General features: G+C 50.9%; 1 protein-coding gene across 2 annotated transcripts in view; it reads right to left on the reverse strand.

Moving 5' to 3' along the window:
• Positions 1 to 22,514, reverse strand: part of Cdc42bpb (CDC42 binding protein kinase beta) — an 88,990-nt gene extending 66,476 nt beyond the window's left edge. For both annotated transcript variants that reach the window (XM_042696858.1, XM_042696857.1), the window contains exon 1: positions 22,305 to 22,514. In XM_042696858.1, the coding sequence (XP_042552792.1) occupies positions 22,305 to 22,479 (175 nt within the window). In that variant the 5' untranslated portion in view covers positions 22,480 to 22,514. The remainder of the gene's footprint in view (positions 1 to 22,304) is intronic.
• Between the last annotated feature and the right edge of the window lie 391 nt (positions 22,515 to 22,905).

A 22,905-nucleotide genomic window follows, 5' to 3' on the forward strand; every position in this document is an offset into this window, starting at 1 on the left:
TCGTGTCCGGGTGGGCAAAGCTCCGGACACAGGCGGCACAGGCAGTGACAGCCAGGCTGCAGACCTGTCCAAGGTTTCTTTTCTTTTTTTTTTGGGGGGGGGGGAGGGGTCCGGTCGTGGGGCCTGAACTCTGTGCCTGGGCACTGTCCCTCAGCTCTTCAGCTCAAGGCTAGCGCCCTACCCCTTGAGCCACAGAGCCACTTCCAGCTTTTTTCTTTTTGCTTATGTGGTGCTGAGGAATCGAACCCAGGGCCTCAGGCATGCAAGGCAAGCGCTCTACCACTGAGCCACCTTCCCAGCCCCTCAAGGTTTCTTTTAAGGTATCAAAGCCTTCGAGAATTAGATGAGGGGGGTTGATGGTGGCCAGAATGTGTGCATGTACCAACAGCCACGAAACTGTACACAAATAAACACGCAGCACTCACACGTGACACAGGTCCCCAGGACCCCTGCCTGGCCGGGTCCATTCACACTGTCATTTGTGCTTAGAGACGCTGCTGAGCCGAAGCAGTGGGACGGCCAGCCTGGTGCAGACCTAGCTGCCTGCGGTGCCACGGAACAGTTCAATGGCACTGAACTATGCGACTTGTGGTGGGGACAGAAGGGAAACACAGGGAGAGAGCAGGGAAGGGGTGACTTCTGCAGCTGTAACCCCTGTGCATCACCTTTATAATAATAATAAAGTTAAATTTAAAAACAAAACAGAAACACGCTTAGTTGAGCTACTTTCCTACCCAGGGGCACCTGGCACCTGGCACTCGGCTGGCACTACCCAAGGGCATGGATGGTGCCTGCCCTCTGCCCACCTCTCCCCAGCTGGGTGCTCTGCCAGCCACCCAACCGCCTTCTTCCTCCCTTCTCTCCCGAGAGGCCATTCCAGACCAGACCCGGCCAGGCCCTGAAGCCTCTGCTCCCAACAGGGCTGTCCCCACCTCCTCTTCCCCCGCTGAGTGAGTCTGTGCTCGTGGCCTGCCGAAGCTGGCTGGGCAGACACCAGCATCCAAAGAGGAGCAGGGCAATTCCCAATTAACTGAACTCCTTCAAAACTGGAAAACAGGAAGAGAAAAGCAAGGCTAAGCCACAGATTCCTTTTTAAGAATTCCAGCCTCCACCTTAGGAACAACAGAAAGCCTGGTTAAGCTGCTGAGCCTGAACATCCATGTTCACCGATGTGCTGGGTTTTTGGGTCGGTCGTGGGGCGTGAACTCGAGCCTGGGCACTGTCCCTCAGTTCTTCAGCTCAAGGCTAGTGCTCGATCACCTGAGCCACAACACCACTTCTGGCTTTTTCTGCTTTTGTGGTGCTGAGGAATCAAACCTGGGGCCTCATGCATGCAAGGCAAGCACTCTACCACTGAGCCACCTTCCCAGCCCTCACCGATGTTCTTAATAACTGCCCAGAGTCCAAGGCTGAATTAACCAAGGCTGTGCATCTTTCTCAATTCGATAGTGGATGTGTTATGACATAGAAAAAAGCCATCATTTTTATCCAAAACTTTCCTTCAAGCCTTTACTGTGCTTAGTCACCAGCTCTGCACTTTCTTTTTTTTTTTTTTAATTTCTTGTATTTTTTTTTTTTGGGGGGGTCCAGTCATGGGGCCTGAACTCTGGGCCTGGGCTGTCCCTCAGCTCTTCAACTCAAGGTTAGCGCTCTACCACTTGAGCCACAGCGCCACTTCCGGCTTTTTTCTTTTTGCTTATGTGGTGCTGAGGAATCGAACCCAGGGCCTCATGCATGCAAGGCAAGCACTCTACCACTGAGCCACCTTCCCAGCCCCCAGCTCTGCACTTTCATACAAGGAATATGTATCTCTAGAGGAGTGGAAAAAACAACTTTACACCAAAATTGTAAGACTCCTCGAGAGCCTAATCCTGTCAGACACTGGAGGCTATAAAGAAGTCGGACAGGTCAACAAAGTCACAAGAGCAGCCCGTTCAGCGATGCCTGCTTCCAACTGGTGTTTAGCTGCTTCTGAATCAGAGAAAATGACCAAGCAGGCTGCTCGCTCTCCTCCTAAAAGCAAAGCCAGGGGGCATCCCCCGCCTGAGGGCCCCGGCCCGGCCCCTCTGCAGCCAGGACAGGCAGGTCCTGGTGGGCCAGGTCTCCAGGGCCTGAGAGCACCGACCACCCCCACCCACTGCCAGTCAATGAATCTAAGGTGGGAAAACAGCTTTTCAAACACTTAAGAATCTACAGAAGAATCTAGACCTTTTCAAAAAAGGCTCACAAAGTTAAAGTGCAGACATACTGGAAACAAAAAGTTTCATACTTGTTAGACAAGCACACTACTACTTTAAATGAAGTGCCACAGAACCAAGTAAACCTGAGTGCTTCTGAGATATCTCCCTCCCCCCACCCCCATCCTAGGGCTCAACCTCAGGGCCTGGACACTGTCCCTGAGCTTCATGGGCTCTAGGCTAGTGCTCTACTACTTGAGCAACAGTGTTACTTCTGGCCTTTTCTGAGTAGTTTATTGGAAATAGTCTCACAGGGAATGTGGCTTAGTGGTAGAGTGCTTGCCTAGCATGCAGGAAGCCTTGGGTTTGATTCCTCAGTTCCACATACACAGAAAAAGCCAGAAGTAGTGCTGTGGCTCAAGTCATAGAGTGCTAGGCCTTGAGCAAACAAAGCTCAGGGACAGTGCCCAGGCCCTGAGTTAAAGCCCCAGGACTATCAATAAACACATAAACAAACAAAAAAAAAAAGTCTCACAGACTTTTCTGCCCAGGCTGGCTTTGAACTATGATCCTCAGATTGGAGCCTCCTGAGTAGCCAGGCGTGAGTGACCAGCACCTGGCTAGAGATATCTTTTTTTTTTTTTTGGTCAAGATCAGGATCGTGTGGCTTGAACTCTGGGCTTGGGCGTTGTCTCTATGCTCTTCAGCTCAAGGCAAGCCCGCTCTACCGCTTGAACCATAGCACCACTTCCCGTTTTCTAAGTGATTTATTGGAGATAAGAGGCTCACGGACTTTCCTGCTTGGGCTGCAATCCTCAGATCTCAGCCTCCAGAGTAGCTAGGATTACAGGTGTGAGCCACTGGCAAGATATCTTTTTGTGAAAAAACAAAAGTATCTCAATGTTTGGTATCTTTTCAGTAATACAAAAATGTCAGCAAAAAGGAGCTAAAACACAAATAAGTTATAAACAAGAAAGCAGGACAGCCCCCACCAGACTTTTTTTTTTGGTTGTTCATGGGGCTTGAACTCGGGGCCTTAGTGAGCACTGTCTTTGAGATTTTTCACTCAAGGCTAGCGCTCTACCACTTTCAGCCACAGTGCCACTTCTGATTTTCTGGTGGTTAACTGGATATGAGTCTTATTGACTTTCCTGTCTGGGCTGGCTTTGAACCATGATTCTCAGATCTCGTCCTCCCGAGCAGCTAGGATTATAGGAGTGAACCACCATGCCTGACGCTTACCAAGCATTTTAAAGTGCTGCTCTGATTTCAGATAGCCATCCTGCAACTAGCTGCCAACCGATGACTGAACACAAGGCACATGAAAGCCGGGCGCTGGCGGCTCACACCAGTAACCCCAGCTACTCACCAGTAACCCCAGCTACTCAGGAGGCCAAGGCCTGAGGATCGAGGTTCTAAGCTGGCCTGGGCAGAAAAAGTCTGTGAGACTCTTACCTTTAATTAAAACACCAAAAAAGTTCTAAGTAGAGGTGTGGCTTAAGTAGGAGAGCACTAGCCTTAAGCAAAAAGGCTCAGGGGACAGCACCCAGGCCCTGAATTCAAGCCCCAGGACCAACCAACACCAACTAAACATGCACACAACCCACGCAAATGAAAATAGCTTGCCAAGTAATAAAATTTGGAACTAGGTGTAGCTCAGTGACACGGCCCTAGCCTAGCGTATTTGAGATCCTGGGACCCTTCCCCAGCACCCCAGAAGGAAAAAATTTTAAAGCATGGGCTGGGAAGGTGGCTCAGTGGTACAGTGCTTGCCTTGCATGCATGAGGCCCTGGGTTCGATTCCTCAGCACCACATAAGCAGAAAAAACTGGAAGTGGCGCTGTGGTTCAAGTGGTAGAGTGCTCGCTTTGAATTGAAGAGCTGAGGGACAGCACTGAGGCCCAGAGTTCAGGTCCCACAACTGACCAAAAAAAATTTTTTTAAGCAAATACCAAAAAATTAATTGACAGATTGTCCACTGTTCAACATTTCCAAATAGGGCAGCTAACCAACACTGGTGGCTCATTCTTGTAATCCTAGGAGGATGAGCCTCTAAGAAACCATTTGAAGCCAGCCTGGAGAGGAAAGCCCATGGAATGTCTTAAAAATAACCAGCAAAAAGCAAGGCTGGAGGTATGGCGCAAGGTTTAAGTAAAGTGCCAGCCAAATAAGCAAGTCCAAGAGGACGTGAGGCACTGAGTTCAAACACACACACACACACACACACACACACACACACACACACACACACACACACACTAGCTTTGTGAAATCTACAAGTCCTTCCATAAATCAAAAAGAGCTGCCAGAATTGGCACCTCTAAAACAACAGGCCACTGCCCCTCCAGCTCCCAGCAGCAGAAAGCTGCTCCCAGCAGGCTGTTCTGTCGGATCTCACTGCAGCAGACCACCCAAGGGCTAGAAAGAAGCCACATAGGCCCTCACCACCCGGCAGGAGTCACCGGTGCTCCCTGCGCTCAACTAGCACACAGCCCCCGGCACCCACCCCTCCCCAAGATCAGGACTGCAGCCCACAGCCCCGAGCGCACTCCTGACCTCTTCCGAGGTGGGAGGGTGTCGGGGGAGGGGGGGGCCTCTGCCCCTGGGGCTGGAGGCTGGGCGGACTCTTGTCCCTCTACTGACTGGGAACAGGAGTGAGGCCCAGCCCCTTGTTCCCACCACCCACCTCTCCAGGCCCAGGGTGAGCCCGCGGGGGAACCAAGGCCTGCGGTGAGGCCGGAGGGTGGCAGAAGACCGCCCATGGCCCTCACCAGCACCGAGGAAGGAGGGAGGACTCCGGGACGTTCCTTGTCCCAGAAGTCACCATCACAAATGAAAGCCCCCGTGCGCGCCTGTGCGAGGCACACAAGTCCACTTGGGGCCTGTCCCTGCCCTCTGACAGCACCTGACAGCTCCTCCCCGGCCAGGCCGCCTTTCCTCGGGCCCCACGCACAGAATTCCACAGCCGGGGGCCTGCAGCCCCTCACACATGCACGTGCTGGAGAAGACCTGGACATTATCCTGGCACTTTTTCTCCTCAAAGCAGCAGCATTTCCAGCATTTTCTGTGGTTAATTGGAGATAAGGAGTCTCACAGACTTTCCTGCTCAGGCTGGCTTTGAACCCAGATCTTCAGATCCTAGCTCCTGAGTAGCTAAGACGACAGGCGTGAGCCCCGGCACCCCCATTTTACACAGCAAACTCCAGGCTCCCAGCGGAGAAGCCAGGCAGGTGGCATTTCTTCCGCTTCACACAGGCAGCTCGGGCTCTGCAGACCCCACCCACAGTCCCTGAGGGCAGGGGCCGTCCTCCAGGGCGCGTGGGCAAAAACCACCAGCAGGAGCAACTCAGACGAGTGGCAAACTAACAACACCCACTGAAACGGGAGACTGTCCTTGACACAGACAAGCCACACAGGTGTGAGAGGGGAGTGTGTAAGGCAGAGGTGCAAACGGCACTCATCAAGATGCCCTGCAAACCTCGGGAAGCCAGTGGGCCACGCAGACCCGGGCGGGAGGCGGCCCATCACCCGTCACGGCCAGGACTGAGAACGGAAGTGATGGCTGAAATGTACACGTGCGAAAACTCCAAGACACTCCAGAAAAGGAGGGCTTCTGCACGCAGGGTCACAGACGCCGCTCCCCGCTGAGCTGCAACCCACCACCCGCAGCCCCGCTGCTGCGCCACGCCACCCCTGGCCAACCCATGATGAACCCCACGCCACGCCTGGCCAGCCCACGATGAACCCGTTTGTTTATTGCTGGCATTCCTTCTGAGTCATAAACGTTTTATGAGCTGGTAAAGCTTCTGTGCACTTGGCAGAGCTGGCATGACTAATCTACCTATCTATCCAGGCGTCCCAGCCTGGTCAGCGCGCCCCGCTGCCCTTGGGACTTACATTTCCAGGGGTGTATCAAGGTGAACCTGGCTCCCCCAAGGGACTTCTGCAGAGCACCGAGGAAGTGAGAGCCACCATCAAAACTGCACACCAGTTTTAAGTGCTGTATTTTATACTTCCTTTTGCTGTTGTTTTTGTCGGTTGTGAAGCTTGAACTCAGGGCCTGGGCACTGTCCCTGAGCCTCTTTGCACTCAAGGCTAGTACTCTACCACTTGAACCACAGCACCACTTCTGTTTTTTTTTTGAGTAGTTTATTGGAGATGAGTCTCTCTCACAGGGACAATTCTGCCCAAACGGACTTCTAACCACAATCCTCAGCTAGCAGCCTCCTGAGGAGCTAGCATTACAAGCCTGAGCTGTAATTACACTAGCATGAGCTGGTGAGCACTCGGCTTATACTTCATTTTAGATTACATTTTGGAAGTACTTGAATCTTAACTCAGGGCTTTGCTCTAGGCTCAACTTGCTTAGTTTGTGTTCTACCACTTGAACCATAACTCCAGCCCAGCATTTTGCTGGTTATACTTTTCTGTCTTCCTGTCCACAGACTTTTGTCTGGGCCAACTTCAAACTGAAATCCTGGAAGTAGCGCTGTGGCTCAAGCAGTAGAGCACTGGCCTTGAGCTGAAGAGCGCAGGGAGAGCGCCCACGCCCAGAGTTCAAGACCCACGACCGACCCAAAAAAAACAAAAAACTGAAATCCTCCAGGCTGCAGCTTCTTGAGTAGTTAAGATTTCTGGTATGAGCCACCAGTACCTGGCCCAGATTTTATTTGTAAAAATATTTAAAGTACTAGGCACTGGTGATGGAGGTCTATAATCCTAGAACTACTATAGCAGTGGGAAAAAAATAAGAAGGGAATCCAAGCACTGGTGGCTCACACCTGTAATCCTACTCAAGAGGCTGAGTTGTGAGGGTCAAAGTTCAAAGCCAACCCCAACTCAAGGAAAGTCCATGAGAGTCTTATCTCCAACTACTCACAAAGAGCTGGAACTGAAGGCATGACTCCAAGTGGTAAAGTACCAGCCATACACAACAAAGCCAGGTAAGACTGCTAGAGCCCTGAGTTCAAGCTCAGTATCTGGGATGAAAGAAAGAAAGAGAGGGGGGAGGAGGGAGGGAAGGAGGGAGGGAGGGAGGGAGGGAGGGAGGGAGGAAGGGAGGGAGGGAGGGTAGGGAAGAAGAAAGAAAGGAAGGAAAGGGAGGAGGGAAGGGGAGGGATTTCCTTGTAGTTATACAATTTAAATGTTGTAATTTTTTGGCATTTTTATTAAGGAATTATTATTATTTTGGTTGTGGAGCTTGAACTCAGGGCCTAAGTGCTATTCCTGAGCTGTTTTGCTCAAGGGCAGCACTCTACCACTTGGAGCCACAGCTCCTCTTTCTTTTTTGAGTGAAGTAGCAATAAGTGTCTCACAAGGTCTTTTCTGCCCAGGCTGCTGTCGAACCACAATCCTTAGATCTCAGCCTTCTGAGTAGCTAGGATTATAGGATGAGCCACCAGCTCCCCGCTGGAATTATTATTTTAATATTATCAGGATAAAGGGGAAATGGGAGAAACATTTCCTGTTTCCTGTGCAGGAGATGAGAGGACTCCAAGTGTTATAAATTTTGACAATATGAAACTGGTAGCTCCTCTAACTTGGGTGAAAACTTAAAATGATACTAATAGACATAAGAGAAAATAAGGTAATTAAATGACTTTAGATACAAATCATTTTAAAGTGTTTACTGGAAATTAGAAAATCACACTAAGAAACATACACCAGAAGTTACTAATATAGTGGATGATGTTTCTAAGAGAGCAGTAATTATTAATCAAAACAAATATGAAAGACAATAAGCCTAGTAAGCAGAAAACTAAACTTTAGGAAAAGGTTGAACATACCCTAAAAATATCGCCCAATGGCTGGGCAGGTGGCTCAGTGGTAGAGCGCTTGCCTAGCACACAGGAAGCCCGGGGTTCCATTCCTCAGCACCACATACACAGAAAAGGCCAGAAGTGGCGCTGTGGCTCAAGTGGTAGTGCTAGCCTTGAGCAAAAGAAGCTCAGGGACAGTGGCCCCCTGAGTTCAAGCCCCAGGACTGGCAAAAAATAAAAATAAAACCCCCCGCTAAAAGGCACTATATTCTGATGGTAGTATAAATGAGTGATAAACACTCTGGAGCTTGGGTGTAGCTAAGCAGTAGGCAGTAGTCCAGCAAGTACAGGCCCTAGGTTCAACACCTAACATCACAAAAATAAATAAATAAATAAGAAACAAAATACACTCTACACTAAACCAAGTCTGGGAACTTCACTATGTCTCATGAAACACGCCCAGGAGCATGTAAGAGTGGAAAGGCCCTTGCCTAGCAAGCACACGCTCCAAGTTCAAATTTTAGCATCACAGGGGTGGGAAGGAGGCTCACTGGTAGAGTGCTTGCTTTGCATGCATGAGGCCCTAGGTTCGATTCCTCAATACCACACAAGCAGAAAAAGCTGGAAGTGGCGCTGTGGCTCAAGTGGTAGAGTGCTCTCCTTGAGCTGAAGAGCTGAGGGACAGCGCCCAGGCCCAGAGTTCAAGCCCCACGACCAGACAAAAAAAAAAGTAAATTTTAGCATCACAAATAAAGAAAAGCCTCTAGTTGTTTGCTGGTGGCTCACACCCTGTAATCTCAGCTCCTCAAGAGACAGAGATCTGAGAATTGCAGTTCAAAGCCAACTTGGGCAAGAAAGTCCATGAGACTTTATCTCCAATTAACCACCTTTTAAACACTGGATGTAGAACTATGGCTCAAGTGGTAGAACACTAATCTTAAGCATCCAGGCCCTAAATTCAAGCCATATGACTGATGAGAGAGAGACAGAGACAGAGAAACAGAGAAAAAGAGAAAGGCCAGAAGCTGGTGGCTCACGCCTATAATCCTAGCTACTGAGGAGGCTGAGATCTGAGGATCGTAGTTCTAAGCCAGCCAGCAGCAAAGTCCATGAGATCTTATCTCCAATAAGCCACCAGAAAATGTTAAGTGGTGCTGTGGCTCAAGTGTAGAGCGCTTGCCTTGAGCTGAAGAACTCACGGACAACACCCAGGCCCAGAGTTCAAGCCCCACAACAGACAAAAAAAAAAAAAAAAAAAAAACCATAAATGTTTACATTTTAAAAAGGCCTAATCTTCTTTTGGGAATACAGATTGAGACAAATGAAGTAAGAAAACTGTATTAGAATATAAAATGTTGTTAGAATACAAAAATCACGATTAGCTGGGCACCAGTGGCTCACACATGTGATCCTAGCTGCTCAGGAGGTTGAGACTTGGAGGACGGAGGATCAAGCCACACAGAAAAGCCCTCAAAGCTCCATCTCCAACTAACCAGCAAAGTGTCAGACTGGAGGCATGGCTCAAGTGGTAGAGTTCAAACCTTCAACAAGCAAGCCAAATAACCTCAAGGTCCTGAGTTCAAGCCTAATACTAGCAAAAAAGGAACAAATCCTAATTTAGGCTACATTGTAGGATGACTCATGGAAATACTATGCAAGTGGAAAGCAGCAGTTACAAAAGCTGCATGGGGTAGCTTACGTGCACTTACAGTCCACGTCCACACAGGCTAACATAAGGAAGGCAGAGCAGAGCTCTGAGCCTAAACCACAGGGAGAGAGAGATGCCACAGATGGTTACAAAACTGGACATACCAACATCCCCCTTTGCACTGTAACAGGTAAACTGTACCCGAGAACTCCACATTCATAAAACTGCCTCCCAAAAGAAGAAATCTGTAATTGCAAAGGGCAGAGAAACCTTTTCCACTAAAATAAGCTGTAGAATTCAATTTAAATTTCTCTCATATTGCTGATATCCAGTTTTTATTCCATTACCCTCTAGCATATTATTTCACAAGGATTATCTAAATTTCATAAACACAGGCTTGCTTTTAAAAAAATAAATACTTATAAAGGGAAATATATCCAGGCTTGTCACTTTGCTTAGATAAACCATGTGCTGCCTGATTTTTTGTTGTTGTGGTTGTTGGTCATGGGGCTTGAACTCATAGCCTGGGTGCTGTCCCCGAGCTCTTTTGCTCAAGGCTAGCACTCTACCATGTTAAGCCACAGCGCCACATCCGGGTTTTTGGTGGTTCATTGGAGATAAGAGTCTCATAGACTTTCCTGCCTGGGCTGGCTTTTAAACCTGGATTCTCAGGGCTGGAAAGATGGCTCAGTAGTAGGGCGTTTGCCTTGCATGCCTGAGGCCCTGGGTTCGATTCCTCAGCACCACATAAGCAAAAAGAAAAAAGCTGGAAGTGGCGCTGTGGCTCAAGTGGTAGAGCGCTAGCCTTGAGCTGAAGAGCTGAGGGACAGCGCCCAGGCCCAGAGTTCAGGCCCCACAACCAGACCCTAAATAAATAAATAAATAAAACCCTGGATCCTCAGATCTCACCCTCCTAAGTAGCTAGGATTACAGGCGTGAGCCGCCAGCACCTATAGCTGCCTGATGTCTTAAGAAATACTTCAGATTTCATGTACATCTATACCTCTGACTCTGACTAGTAAAGTTAGAACCAAACAAACCCAGCACCTTCCCGATTTGCTACACATTCTGTTTCCACAGCTGAAAGCTAGGTCCCTGCCATGTTTCCCAGACTCATTTTAAATGTATTATCAGAAAACTACTCTGTTAATATATTTGAAGACCTTTCAACAATATGACTTTCAAATACTTTGGGTCACAAACACTTGTAAGACAGCAGCAAAATTACTCTCAGGACTGCTACATACCCATTAAATGGAAAAAGCAACATCCCTTCTCAATAGTGAATACCAATATAACACGGTATTTCGGCTAGTGTGGAGACTTACACTTGTCGTTCTAGCTGCTTAGCAGGAGGATGGAAGTTCAAGGCCACCATAGGCAAAAAATCAGTCAAACTCCATCTCCACAAGTAAGCTGGCATGGTGGGCGACGCCAGTGATCCTAGCTACACGGTAGGTGGTAGGTAGTTGGGTCTCGGTACAAGGGGAGTCTTGGGTCAAAACGTGAGACTTCACCGGGCGCCCGTGGCTAATGCCCCACATTCTAGCCACTCAGGAGACTGCGATCTGAGAACTGTGGTTCAAAGCCATCATGGATAGGAAAGTCTATGTGATTTTTTTTGTAAAGGTGATGTACAGAGTGCGGGTTACTGTTACATGTCATGTAATGAGCACGTTTCTTTTTGAAGTCTCATCTCTTCCCTCTCCCACAAGCTGAAAAGTTCATTTTCAATATACTGTCGAGTACCCTGCTGCCTTAGTTCACCCTTTGTCCCACCACGCCTGTGCTCCTCCTCTTTACCCTCCCAAACAGATAAATTTACATGCAAGACAAAAAGAACAGAAATCAAAAGCAGTCACAAAATGGGGAGGGGGCGAGACACAAAAGGTAAAATGACAAAAAAACTCACATCTACTTCTTGGAGTTCATTTAATAGACACTTCTTTGTCCCCTCCCCTCCTCCCCTCACCAGTCCTGAGACTTGAACTGGAGCCACAGCACCTCTAACGGCCTTTTCTGTTTATATGGTACTAAGGAATTGAGCCCAGGGATTCATGCATGCTAGGCAAGCACTCTACCATTTCCAGCTAAACATCATTTCTAGCCCTAAACATCATTTTATATGATCGTGTGCAGCAACGTAACTATTGGCCTTTTGTGATCCTCCTTTAAGACTATCTTCCTTTGGTCTCACTGTATGAATATTTAGTCTGGTTAATTTATCATATCCAAGTGTAAAGTTTTGTCTTTTACCACCCATTGTGTTTACTTGTAGATTTATAGGCACATTCTAATTACTACAAAGAGGGAAACCATGCATAAGCGACCTAAGTTTCCTATGTGACTTACTTCCCTTAAACTACAAAAAGAAAACCAGAGTGGTGCTGTGGCTCAAGTGACAGAGCACTAGCCCTGAGCAAAAGTCCAGAGGCAGCACACAGACCCTGAGTTCAAGCCCTAGAACTGGCAAGCCAAAAAGGGTGGAGGTGTGGCTCAAGTAGCAGAGCACCTGCCCAGCTAGCACAAGGACCTGAGTTCAAACCCCACCAGTGCCAAAATATTTCAAATTAAAAATACAATACATGTAAAAAACTAAGTAAGTTCCGTCAGATTTAAACGTTTCAAACAACAAGTAACAGAAGTTCTTCCAGCCCACTTCTTGCGCCCTGACAAGGGTGCTCTCAGCGAGAGGCCGCCCTGAACAGGCGTGAGCATGCCGAGGGGAGGCGCTGCTCGCCGTGGGACTTCACTCTGCAGTTTGGGTTTTCTCCCCGCGCACACGCTCGGGGGCTAAGCGGACTGGCCCACGTCAAGTCAGCTCTACACAGCTCGGAGTCACACAGCCCAGAGCCAAACCCTGGGAGGCCAGTCCCTGCGGCCAGCCCCTCCTCTCCCGCCTCCTCCAGAGTCTGTGCTTCCAGAGCCCCTGTCATCTCCTTGGGGACCTTCTGGAGAGACGAACCGGTGTCACCAGCACAAACAGCAACGTAGTGAGTCAAAGGGAAGTGTGAGCATGGGGCCTCTGCACTGCTTGCTGAGGGCCGCCCTTAGTCACAGACACTGCCCGGCACACCACCTTCCTTACACACCCCTGGAGAAGCCACAACCAGAACACAGAGGCTCCATCCACCCACCCCAAGCACTAGCTGAGCTTCAGAACAAGAACTTCTACTCACCTCAACAGGACCCAGGACATTCTGAATCCTTCACACATGTCTGGGAGGGCAGATACCTGTCATCCCAGCTACTCAGAAGGCTGAGATCTGAGATTCATGCTTCAAAGCCAGCTCAGGGCAAGAAAGTCTGAGACTCTTATCTCCAATTAACAGCCAGAAAAGCTAAAGTGGCGCTGTGGTGCAAAGTGGAAGGGTGAGCCTTGAGCACGAAAGTCTAAGGACAAGGCCCAGGTCCTGAGTTCAAGGACAGGACCCAGGTCCTGAATTTAAGCTCCAAGATTGGGGAAAAAAAAAACGTGGGGCTGGGGATGTGGCCCCGCGGCAGAGCGCTTACACAGCGTGTTCAAGGCTTTAGTTCCATCAACATGGGGGGGGGGGGGAGGAACGGACATGGGCTTGTGGAATGAACAACAGGACATGATAGCAGACCAGCAATGTCAACTTTTTACTTATTATTTCCTTTTGTTGGTCATGGGTCTTGAATTTTGGGCCTGGGCGCTGTCCCTCAGTTCTTCAGCTCAAAAAGGCTAGCGCTCTACCACTTGAGTCACAGCACCACTTCCGGTTTTCTGGTGGTTTAGTTGAGATAAGAATCTCACGGAGGGCTGGGAAGGTGGCTCAGTGGTAGAGCGCTTGCCTTGCATGCCTGAGGCCCTGGGTTCGATTCCTCAGCACCACATAAGCAAAAAGAAAAAAGCCGGAAGTGGTGCTGCGGCTCAAGTGGTAGAGCACTAGCCTTGAGCTGAAGAGCTGAGGGACAGCGCCCAGGCCCAGAGTTCAGGCCCCATGACCGGACCCAAAAAAAAAAAAAGAATCTCACAGACTTTCCTGCCTTGGCTGGTTTTGAACTGCGATCCTCAGATCTTAGAGTAGCTAGGATGACAGGCGTGAGCCACTGGTGCCCGGCTTGGGCACTATTCTTGAGCATTTTTTTTTTTTTTTGGCGGGGGGGTCCGGTTGTGGGGCCTGAACTCTGGGCCTGGGCGCTGTCCTTCAGCTCTTCAGCTCAAGGATACCATTTGAGCCATAGCACCACTTCCGGCTTTTTTTTTCTGCTTATGTGGTGCTGAGGAATGGAACCCGGGGCCTCAAGCATGCAAGGCAAGCGCTCTACCACTGAGCCACCTTCTCAGCTCCTTCTTGAGCATTTTTGTTCAAGGCTCCACTTCTGGCTTTTGGCAATTAACTGGAGATCAGAATCTCATGGGCTTTCCTGCTTGTGCTGGCTTTGAACTTCAATCCTCAGATCTGGCCTCCTGAGTATCTAGGGTTACAGATGTGAGCCACCGGCACCAGGCTCGTCCAAATCACTGTGCTGGGAATGGGTAAGCGGTACTAATTGAGCAGAGCTCTAAACCCAAGGCTAACTGTGTGCACGCACGGCGCAGGCGTCACCAGAGGCACCACTCGGACCTGAGCTGCGGCGAGCGGCAGCAGGCAAAGGAGGCCGCCTCAGGGCTGCCCCTGCCCGCCTCACCACCTTCCAGAAGACGTGTCCCCACCACACACCCCGGCAGAAGGGGACAGGAGCTCCTCTCTGGGGAGTTAACCACCAAAAAAGCCAGAAGTGGAGATGTGGCTCAAGTGGTAGAAGGCTAGCTTTGGGCAAAAAAAGCTCAGGGACAGCGCCCAGACCGAGTTCAAGCCCAAGGACCAGCACAAAATACACAAATAGTTAAATAAATCAAAACCAAGAACTAAGCCAGGCGCTGGTGGCTCACACCAGATTAAGGTAACAAATTGCTTGAGGTGTTTGACTGTACTAAGCTCTTCTGTTTTGAAAACATGGGACTGAATTCATGACAGTTCACTGAAAACCAAGCAGAGGGCAGATAATTCATGCCAATAACACAAAAAATAATTAGCTACCTTAGTGAAGACCACAAATTAACGGCACCCTTTGGGGGCTTAGCTGTGATATTCACCCTAATAGTAGGAATGCAGAATTACCAGTTTAAGCCCGACTTAGGGAAAGGGAGACGGAGAAGGAGATGTGTGCCTGGGCAGCCCAGGGAACCCCCCCCCCCCGCCCCTCACCCCAGAGAGCCAACAAGACGGAAGTGAGCAATGACACCAGCGCCCTGCCGCCTGGGGACTCGATCCTACCTTCTCATTAAGAGGCTCACTTAGAACTCAGAACCCAGAGCAGGAGGCAGAGACTAGTGTTTTGTTATAATTCTGTGGTTCTGTTTGGCTTTTAAGACGAAGTAAACATGTTATGTTAATAAAAGTAAAATTCTATTTACAGAAAATCACCCCACAGAGTGTGGTCAAAAATGATATCAACTTGAATATCTAAAACTAAGATTAATTACTCGTCACCAGTAGCTCACACCTGTAATCCTAGCTACTCAGGAAGCTAAGATCTAAGGACCAAGGTTTAAAGCCAGCCTGGGTAGACAAATCTTTGAGACTTTCATTCCCACTTATATGGGCTTAAGTGGTAGAGTGCCAGCCTTGAATGAAAAAGATGAACTCGTAAGGACCTGAGTTCAAGATGCAATTCTAGCACCAAAATTAAACAACAACAACAACTAAGATTATATTATATGCATCCTGTTAGGTCAACTTTAAATTCTAACAATGGAGTATGGCTTCCAAACCTGACTTTTTACAGAATATGAAGCCATCTTAGAAGTGTTTGAAAGGGAGACTAATAAAATGAAAACTAATTCACAGAAAGCTGTTGAATAATAGGGGGACAGCAAAAGGGAACAGATGAGGTTAAGCCAACTAAATTAAAATATAATAAATGCACTCTGGTAAAATTCCTTTGTACAATTACAGTACATTAAACAAAGAGAAAATGAATCACAGGAAAAGTAAAACAACAGGAAGGTAAATATGAGTGAACAAAGCTGGAGTAATTCATGTACATTATGAAAACAGAAGAAATCAGCTGAAGTCGTTTTAAGGGGGGAAGGGAGATGAGGGAGGGCAAAGGGGGTGAGTCTGATTGGGGTACACTGCACACATATACAGTAATGTCACAATGAAACCACTTTATACAACTAATTTATGCCAACAAAAGAATTAGGAGCTGGATGCCGGTGGCTCATGCCTGTAATCCTAGCTACTCAGGAGGCTGAGATCGGATCGCAGTTCAAAGACAGCCCAGGCAGGAAAGTCCGTGAGACTCTTATCTCCAATAAACCACTAGAAAACTGGAAGTGGCACTGTGGCTCAAGTGGTAGAGCGCTCGCCTTGAGCTGAAGAGCTCAGGGACAGCGCCCAAGCCCAGAGTTCAAGCTCCACAACCAACAAAATAAATAAATAAATAAAAAATTTTAAAAATCAGGAAAGACAGGAGCTAATTAATTAATTAATATGTAAGAAACTAATCTGGCAGGGGTCTTCCCCAACTTCATGTGTCACTCAAGCCTGAGGCTCCAGAGCTTGGGCTAGGCCAGTGCTAATGGCACCTCAAAGAAAGCTACAGCCAGGCACTGGTGGCTCAAGCCTGTTATCCTAGCTACTCAGAAGGCTGAGATCTGAGGATCAAGGTTCAAAGCCAGCCTGGGCAGGAAAGTTTGTAAGACTCTTATCTCCAATTAGCCACCAGGAAACCAGAAGTAGTGCTGTGGCTCAAGTGGTAGAGCGCTCACCTTGAGCTGAAGAGCTCAGGGACAGCACTAAGGCCCTGAGTTCAAGCCCCATGACCAGAAAATAAGAAAAGGAAGGCTACAGTAAATCAGATATTTTAAAACAGGCAGTAGTACAGGCCCCAGGCTGACCAGACCTGAGGGGTGACACCATGGCCAGAGGCTGCTTACTAAGAATGGTCCAGAAACCTGGTGGCTCACACCTGTAATACTAGCTACTCAGGAGGCTGAGATCTGAGTTTCATAGTTCAAAGACGGCCCAGGCAGGAAAGTCTGTGAGACTCTTATCTCCAATAAACCACTGGAAAACCGGAAGTGGCACTGTGGCTCTAGTGGTAGAGCACTCGCCTTGAGCTGAAGAGCGCAGGGACAGCGCCCAGGCCCATAGTTCAAGCCCCACAACCAACAAAAATAAAAACCAAGTCAGGGCCAGTGCCCCCCTATTTGTAATCGCAGCTACTCAGGTGGCTGAGACCTGAGTGGAAGCTGAAGGTTCTACGTTAGCCTGGACAGGAAAGTTTTCAGATCCATCTCTCCAATTAACCAGCAAAACACCAGACTGAAGGCAAGGCTCCAGTGGTAGTGCAAGCCCTGAGCACGCTGAGAGCACACAGGCCTGGAAACGACACACACACACAGAGGATGCCGCTGCAGGAGGCCAGGAGCGGCAGGATGGAATTGAGGCGAAGCCACTACACTGCGGAGGGATTTTAAAAATCTTTCAAAATGTCTTTTAACTTTATATTATCTTCTTTTTCATTAGGTAAATTATTGGTCTTGTTTAACAAGAGCTTTTATTAGTCTCACCAGATACCTCTTTATCAAGAAACAGGTAGGATCCCCTTGGCACATTCAAGATAGTTTGGAACTAAGAGTCCTGCCCCTGCCCCCTCTGACTCTGCAATCCAGGGCTCAGTGACAAGCAGGAGGCAGGAGAGGGAGGTTCACCAGCCCCGCAGTGCTCCAGGTCCTCAACCCACACTGCAGTGCTCTGCTCCAGAGCAACCCAGCACACAGCACAAACTCTCCACGGCAGACGCCCCACACAGCGGCGTCCTGACCTGAGAACACTCAACCCAAGCTTGTTTCTAGATTTCACCTAGACACCGTTCTTGGTCAGGTTACAGCCCCACTGTCCAGGAAGAGACGTGAAGAGAGAAATGTTAATATTCAATGGTTTCAAAGGTCCTGTGTCCTGCACTGTGGTCAGTGTGAGTGCACATCTCAAAGAACTACCTATAAAACCCAAGTGATGTGAACCTAATTTTTACCATGCAGTTCCAACCTTTCCCTAGTTTGGAGATTACTGAAAGGTTTGTTTCCTAGCTGGGTGTGGCAGTACACCTCTATAACCCTAGCATTCAGGGTGGTGGAGACAGCAGGAGCAAGAATGAGTCTGAGACCAGATTAGCTACAATAGTAGAGTTCCAGGCCAACCTAGACTGCGTAGCAAGACTCTGCCTCAAAAAGTCCGGTGACTCTGTAATCCTAACTACTCTGCAGGGTGAGATTCAGAGGACCAGTCTGAAGACAGCCTTGGACAGAAAAGTTCAAGAGAAGCCGGGTGCTGGTAGCTCATACCTGTAATCCTAGCTACTGTGGAGGCTGAGCTCTGAAGATTGTGGTTCAAAGCCAGCCCAAGCAGGAAAGTCCATGAGACTCATCTCCAATTAACCACCAGAAAACCAGAAGTGGTAGTGCTGTGGCTCAAGTGGTAGAGTGCTTTCCGTGAGCTGAAGATCTCAGGGATAGTGTCCAGGCCCAGAGTTCAAGCCCCATGACTGACAAAAAAAAAAAAAAAGTTCAAGAGACTCCAGCTCCAAAAGGCTGGGCTAGAGGCATGGCTCAAGTGGTAAAGCACCAACTAAACAAGTGAGACCCTGACTTCAAACTCCAGCACAATGGGGGGGGGAGGACAAATATGTTCCTGTGTCCTTCAAAGATCTTATCTACAAAAAGCACCACGCTTAAAATACACTTGGAGCTGGATGCAGGTGGCTCACGCCTGTAATCTTAGCTACTCAGCAGGCTGAGATCTGAGGATCACAGCTGAAAGCCAGTCTAGGCAGTAAAGTCTGTGAAACTCTTATCTCCAATTAGCCACCAGAAAACCGGAAGTGGAGCTGTGGCTTAAAGTGGCAGAGTGCTAGCCTTGAGCAGGAAACAAAAGCTTGGGGACAGAGCCCAGGTCTGGAGTTCAAGCCCCACAGCCAACCAATTTTTTTTAAGTTAAATTAAATACATTTGGAAACATTTGGTGCCATCAATTAAGTTCAGTGGCCTCACCCACTCACCAAGGACCAACGTCCCCTCACCCCATGAGAGCTCATTACCATCTCTGGTGATGAGGAGAACCACAAGTGAAAATTAACCAGAAGCCTACAAAGATGAGGCCTGCAAGAAGATGGAAGGGGAAGGAGGCTGGGAGCCGTGATGCTGTCTATACCTCCCCAGGTCTGTCTTCAAGAAGGCAGAGCAGGGAGCCCATGGCCATCCCACACCACCCCAAGCCTGTCTTCTGCTCCATGGGCCACCAACAGAGCAGAGCAGAGAACTGGACCGCACATGGTGGTCCAGGGCCGCAAGGTGGAATTTAAACAGCAGCCAGGTCCACACGTGGCATTAGCAGTTCTACTTTGGGCTGTGGGGGGAAAAAATGCCTAACACACGAAAAGGCTTTGTGTGACCAAGAGGGAGGCCTGTCCTCACCCCTCTGGCTGCTTATGTCTGCTGCCATTTACTAGTGGAGATTTTCAGTGTTTCATGTCCTCTGCCTCAAATGATATCCAAGTTACCTTTTTTTTTTTTAACTGCTAAAGAGCTATATACGTAAAGCAGAGCATTTCCCCAACTTCTAATCACGGTTTAGAATTTCACAGAGAAAACCAATCAAATTATAAACATAATCAAAGAAAAATTAAAGGTTAAAAAAAAAACCACCGTGGGCTGGGAAGGTGGCTCAGTGGTAGAGCGCTTGCCTTGCATGCCTGAGGCCCTGAGTTCGATTCCTCAGCACCACATAAGCAAAAAGAAAAAAGCCAGAAGTGGCGCTGTGGCTCAAGTGGTAGAGCGCTAGCCTTGAGCTGAAGAGCTGAGGGACAGCGCCCAGGCCCAGAGTTCAGGCCCCACGACCGGACCTAAGAAAAGAAAAAAAAGGAAAAAAAAACCACCGTGCAAGCTGAAATGCCTGCCCCCGCAGCCACGGGAACAGAAACAAAAGCAAAATCTCTTAAAACTTCAAAACTTTCACTAGTTATATTTCCCAGATTTTCTCAAAGATTTCCAAGTCAAAACTTGGACTGGATAAGCTGCTTTTCTTCTGTGAGTCTCAAGAATTCTACGTGATTTTTCACGAGATACCTTGCAAGACTTGAGAGATGGGGAGAGTCTGGCTCCTGCATGGCTAGAGTTAACACATCTGTGGTTTTAAACACCACAGTCTTTCTTTCCCACAAATAACTAGGCAATTTCAAGTAACATTAAACAATGGTTGTATGTGTATCTTAACCAGTAATAAACCCCTTTGGTATTACAATAACACATAGATTAACATACATGAGCATTCACAGAACTTCTAAAATGTCAATTATTTCATTAAAAGGCTATTTTATTTGAAATTCTGGCTGGGTGCTGGTGGATCACATCTGTGACTCAAGAAGCTGAGGTCTAAGGATCGAGGTTCAAAGACAGCACCAGCATTCCATGAGACTCCTTTCTTCAATTAATCACTAAAAATCTGGAAGTGGAAGTGTGATTCAAGTGGTAGAATGCTAGCTTTGAGCAAAAAAGCTCAGGGACAGCACCCAGGCCCAGAGTTCAAGCCCAAGCTCTAGTACAAAAAGGAAAAAAAGGGCCATTCTGCTATGTAATTTCAATTTTAGACGTCTGCACAAACTGAGCTAAAAGAAAAGTGTACTTGACTTATAATCACAATTTCCAAGAGCCAGAATATAACTTGAAAATGTTTATGTCACAGCACACAGCTTTTTTTCAGACTTGGAAAGGTCTGATCTTATCAAGTCAGACCTCCTCCAATGCTAAAGTTTCCTCCAGGGAGCCGGGCTTCCCGTGCTCAGCTGAGAGCATCCAGCCCCTCCCTGCCCAGTCCCTGCCCTGGTCCCAGGTCGGAGGCCAAAGGACCACACCTGCGGAGGGAAACCAGCCTTCCCTCGGCTTCCTCCTCCCTCACTGAGCAGGAGCTGTACACCCCGCTCAACCTGACTGTGGAACATCCAGGGCTCAGAAAGGAACAGCAAAGGTAATGCTGCGAAGTCGCAGACTAACACGAGCCACTGCGAAACAACTGCGAAGCCCTTCACTACCCAGCTAGAAACCACGCCACTGTGAAAGGTCCCGAGAAAACCTCAACTAGTGGATCGTCTACAAAACAGCTCGGGACCTCTTCCTGCCTCTCCAGGCACAGATAACATCGGAGTGCAGGGCAGGGACAGAGCTTCTGGACAATACTGCAACTTACGTTTTAATTTGTAAACAAAATCTCTAATTCCAACCACCACAGTGGTGGAGTGGGAGACCTCCTGGGAGCAGGTTCATTTATTTCCTCATGTAAATACCAGCTTTATCATCAGCCCCAGAGATCAATTCCAGAGTCTGGCCTGAACCTAAGGCTTGCTTCTCCCTTCCTTCCAGGGCGTCAGGGTAGGAAACTGAGTTTTAAGAGAACATGGGTGTTTCAGAGATGACCAGTCTTAGAGACACTAATCATTCAATGGCTTAATCAATATTTGTCTGGAAGGAGGTAACAGGTTAGCAGACCAAGGTGAGGCGTCAGGGCCCGCAGAGACTGGAGGAAGGTGAGATTTCAGTGGCAGCGCCGCTGGGGGAGTGAGGTGTGGGGACGGGGACTCGCTCTTGCAGGCCCATTTTGTACGAAGCTTTACACCTAAAATTTTCCTTGGAAGGTGACAGAGGAGAGAGGGGTCGGGCTGTCGCCGGGGCTGCGGGGGGGGGGGGGGGGGCGCTGGGGGGGGGGGTCCGGGAGCCGGACACAGGAGGACAGGGTAACTCCCGGCCAACTCCAGACCCCAAGGCGGCGCGGGCGGATGTCCCGGGAGCTGCAGGAAATGATATCCAGACGGGGAGGGTGGGTCTAGGAAGCGGCCGGGTCCGTGGCTGGGCGTGGGGGAGAGGGGACACGGAGGATGTGGCTGCGGAGCGCAGGATGGAGGGGCGGACCGACGAGGCGCGGGCACGAGGGAGGAGGAGAGTGCGCAGGGGCCGGGGCCCGGGGGGCTTAGGGTCGCCCCGGCGCGGGGCCGGGGTTGGGGCGGGGGCGCGGGGGGACGCGGGGACGGGGAGCGCGGGTAGGTCAGGGAGTGCGGGGGGAAGTGGGGAGGCCGGGGGGCGCGGGCAGGGCAGGGCAGGGCAGGGCCGGGGGGCGCGGGCAGGGCAGGACAGGGCCGGCCGGGGGGCGTCGGGGGGGCGCGGGCAGGGCACGGCAGGGCCGGGGGGCACGGGCAGGGCAGGGCAGGGCAAGGCCGGGGGGCGTCGGGGGGCGCGGGCAGGGCACGGCAGGGCCGGCCGGGGGGCGTCGGGGGGCGCGGGCAGGGCCGGCCAGGGGGCGTCGGGGGGCGCGGGCAGGGCAGGGCAGGGCCGGCCGGGGGGCGTCGGGGGGGCGCGGGCAGGGCAGGGCCGGCCGGGGGGCGCGGGCAGGGCAGGGCCGAGGGGCGTCGGGGGGTGCGGGCAGGGCCAGCCGGGGGACGTCGGGGGGGCGCGGGCAGGGCAGGGCAGGGCCGGCCGGGGGGCGTCGGGGGGGCGCGGGCAGGGCAGGGCCGAGGGGCGTCGGGGGGTGCGGGCAGGGCCGGCCGGGGGGCGTCGGGGGGGCGCGGGCAGGGCAGGGCAGGGCCGGGGGGCGCGGGCAGGGCAGGGCAGGGCCGGCCGGGGGGCGTCGGGGGGCGCGGGCAGGCCGAGGCACTCACCCCACTCGAGGAACTCGGCCACATACTTGTCGCGGCGCAGCGCCGAGTGGCCGCACTCGGTGTAGAGGCACACCAGCACGTCCAGCAGCGTCTCCACGCTCACGGCGCTCTCGTTGCGCCACGGCCCGTCCAGGAGCAGCTGCTCCAGCTTCTTGAGGCGCACCTTGGCCGACATGGTGCCGCGCGGCCCGCTCCCCGCGCGCCGGCCTCGCGCCGCCCCGGCGTCCGGGCGTCACGGCCGGCCCTCGAGGGCCCGGCGGCCGCGAGCGACGGCGGCAGCAGCAGCGGCGGCGACGTCCGGCCGCCGCCCCGTCCGCGTCCGCGTCGAAGCGCCCCGGCCTAGGCCGACATCTTGGGCTCCGTCCCGGCGGCGCGGAGTCTGGGGCGCCGGGCCCCGCGGGTCCATGGGCCGGTCTCCTCCCCTCGGCGTCGCGGCCCGCCCGCCGTCCCCGCCCTCGGCCGCCGGCCGCCTCCCCCGCCCTCGGCCGCCCGGCCGCGCCCTCCCGCGGGCCGCCGCCGACCCGGAACGCCGCGGAGCCGAGCGCTGCGCAAGTGCGGCCGGCGCCCGAGCTCCGACCCCAGCACGGCCGGCCGCCCAGCC

The sequence above is a fragment of the Dipodomys spectabilis genome, unplaced genomic scaffold (assembly GCF_019054845.1).
Source record: "Dipodomys spectabilis isolate Male_0828 unplaced genomic scaffold, ASM1905484v1 ptg000212l, whole genome shotgun sequence".
NCBI lineage: Eukaryota > Metazoa > Chordata > Mammalia > Rodentia > Heteromyidae > Dipodomys > Dipodomys spectabilis.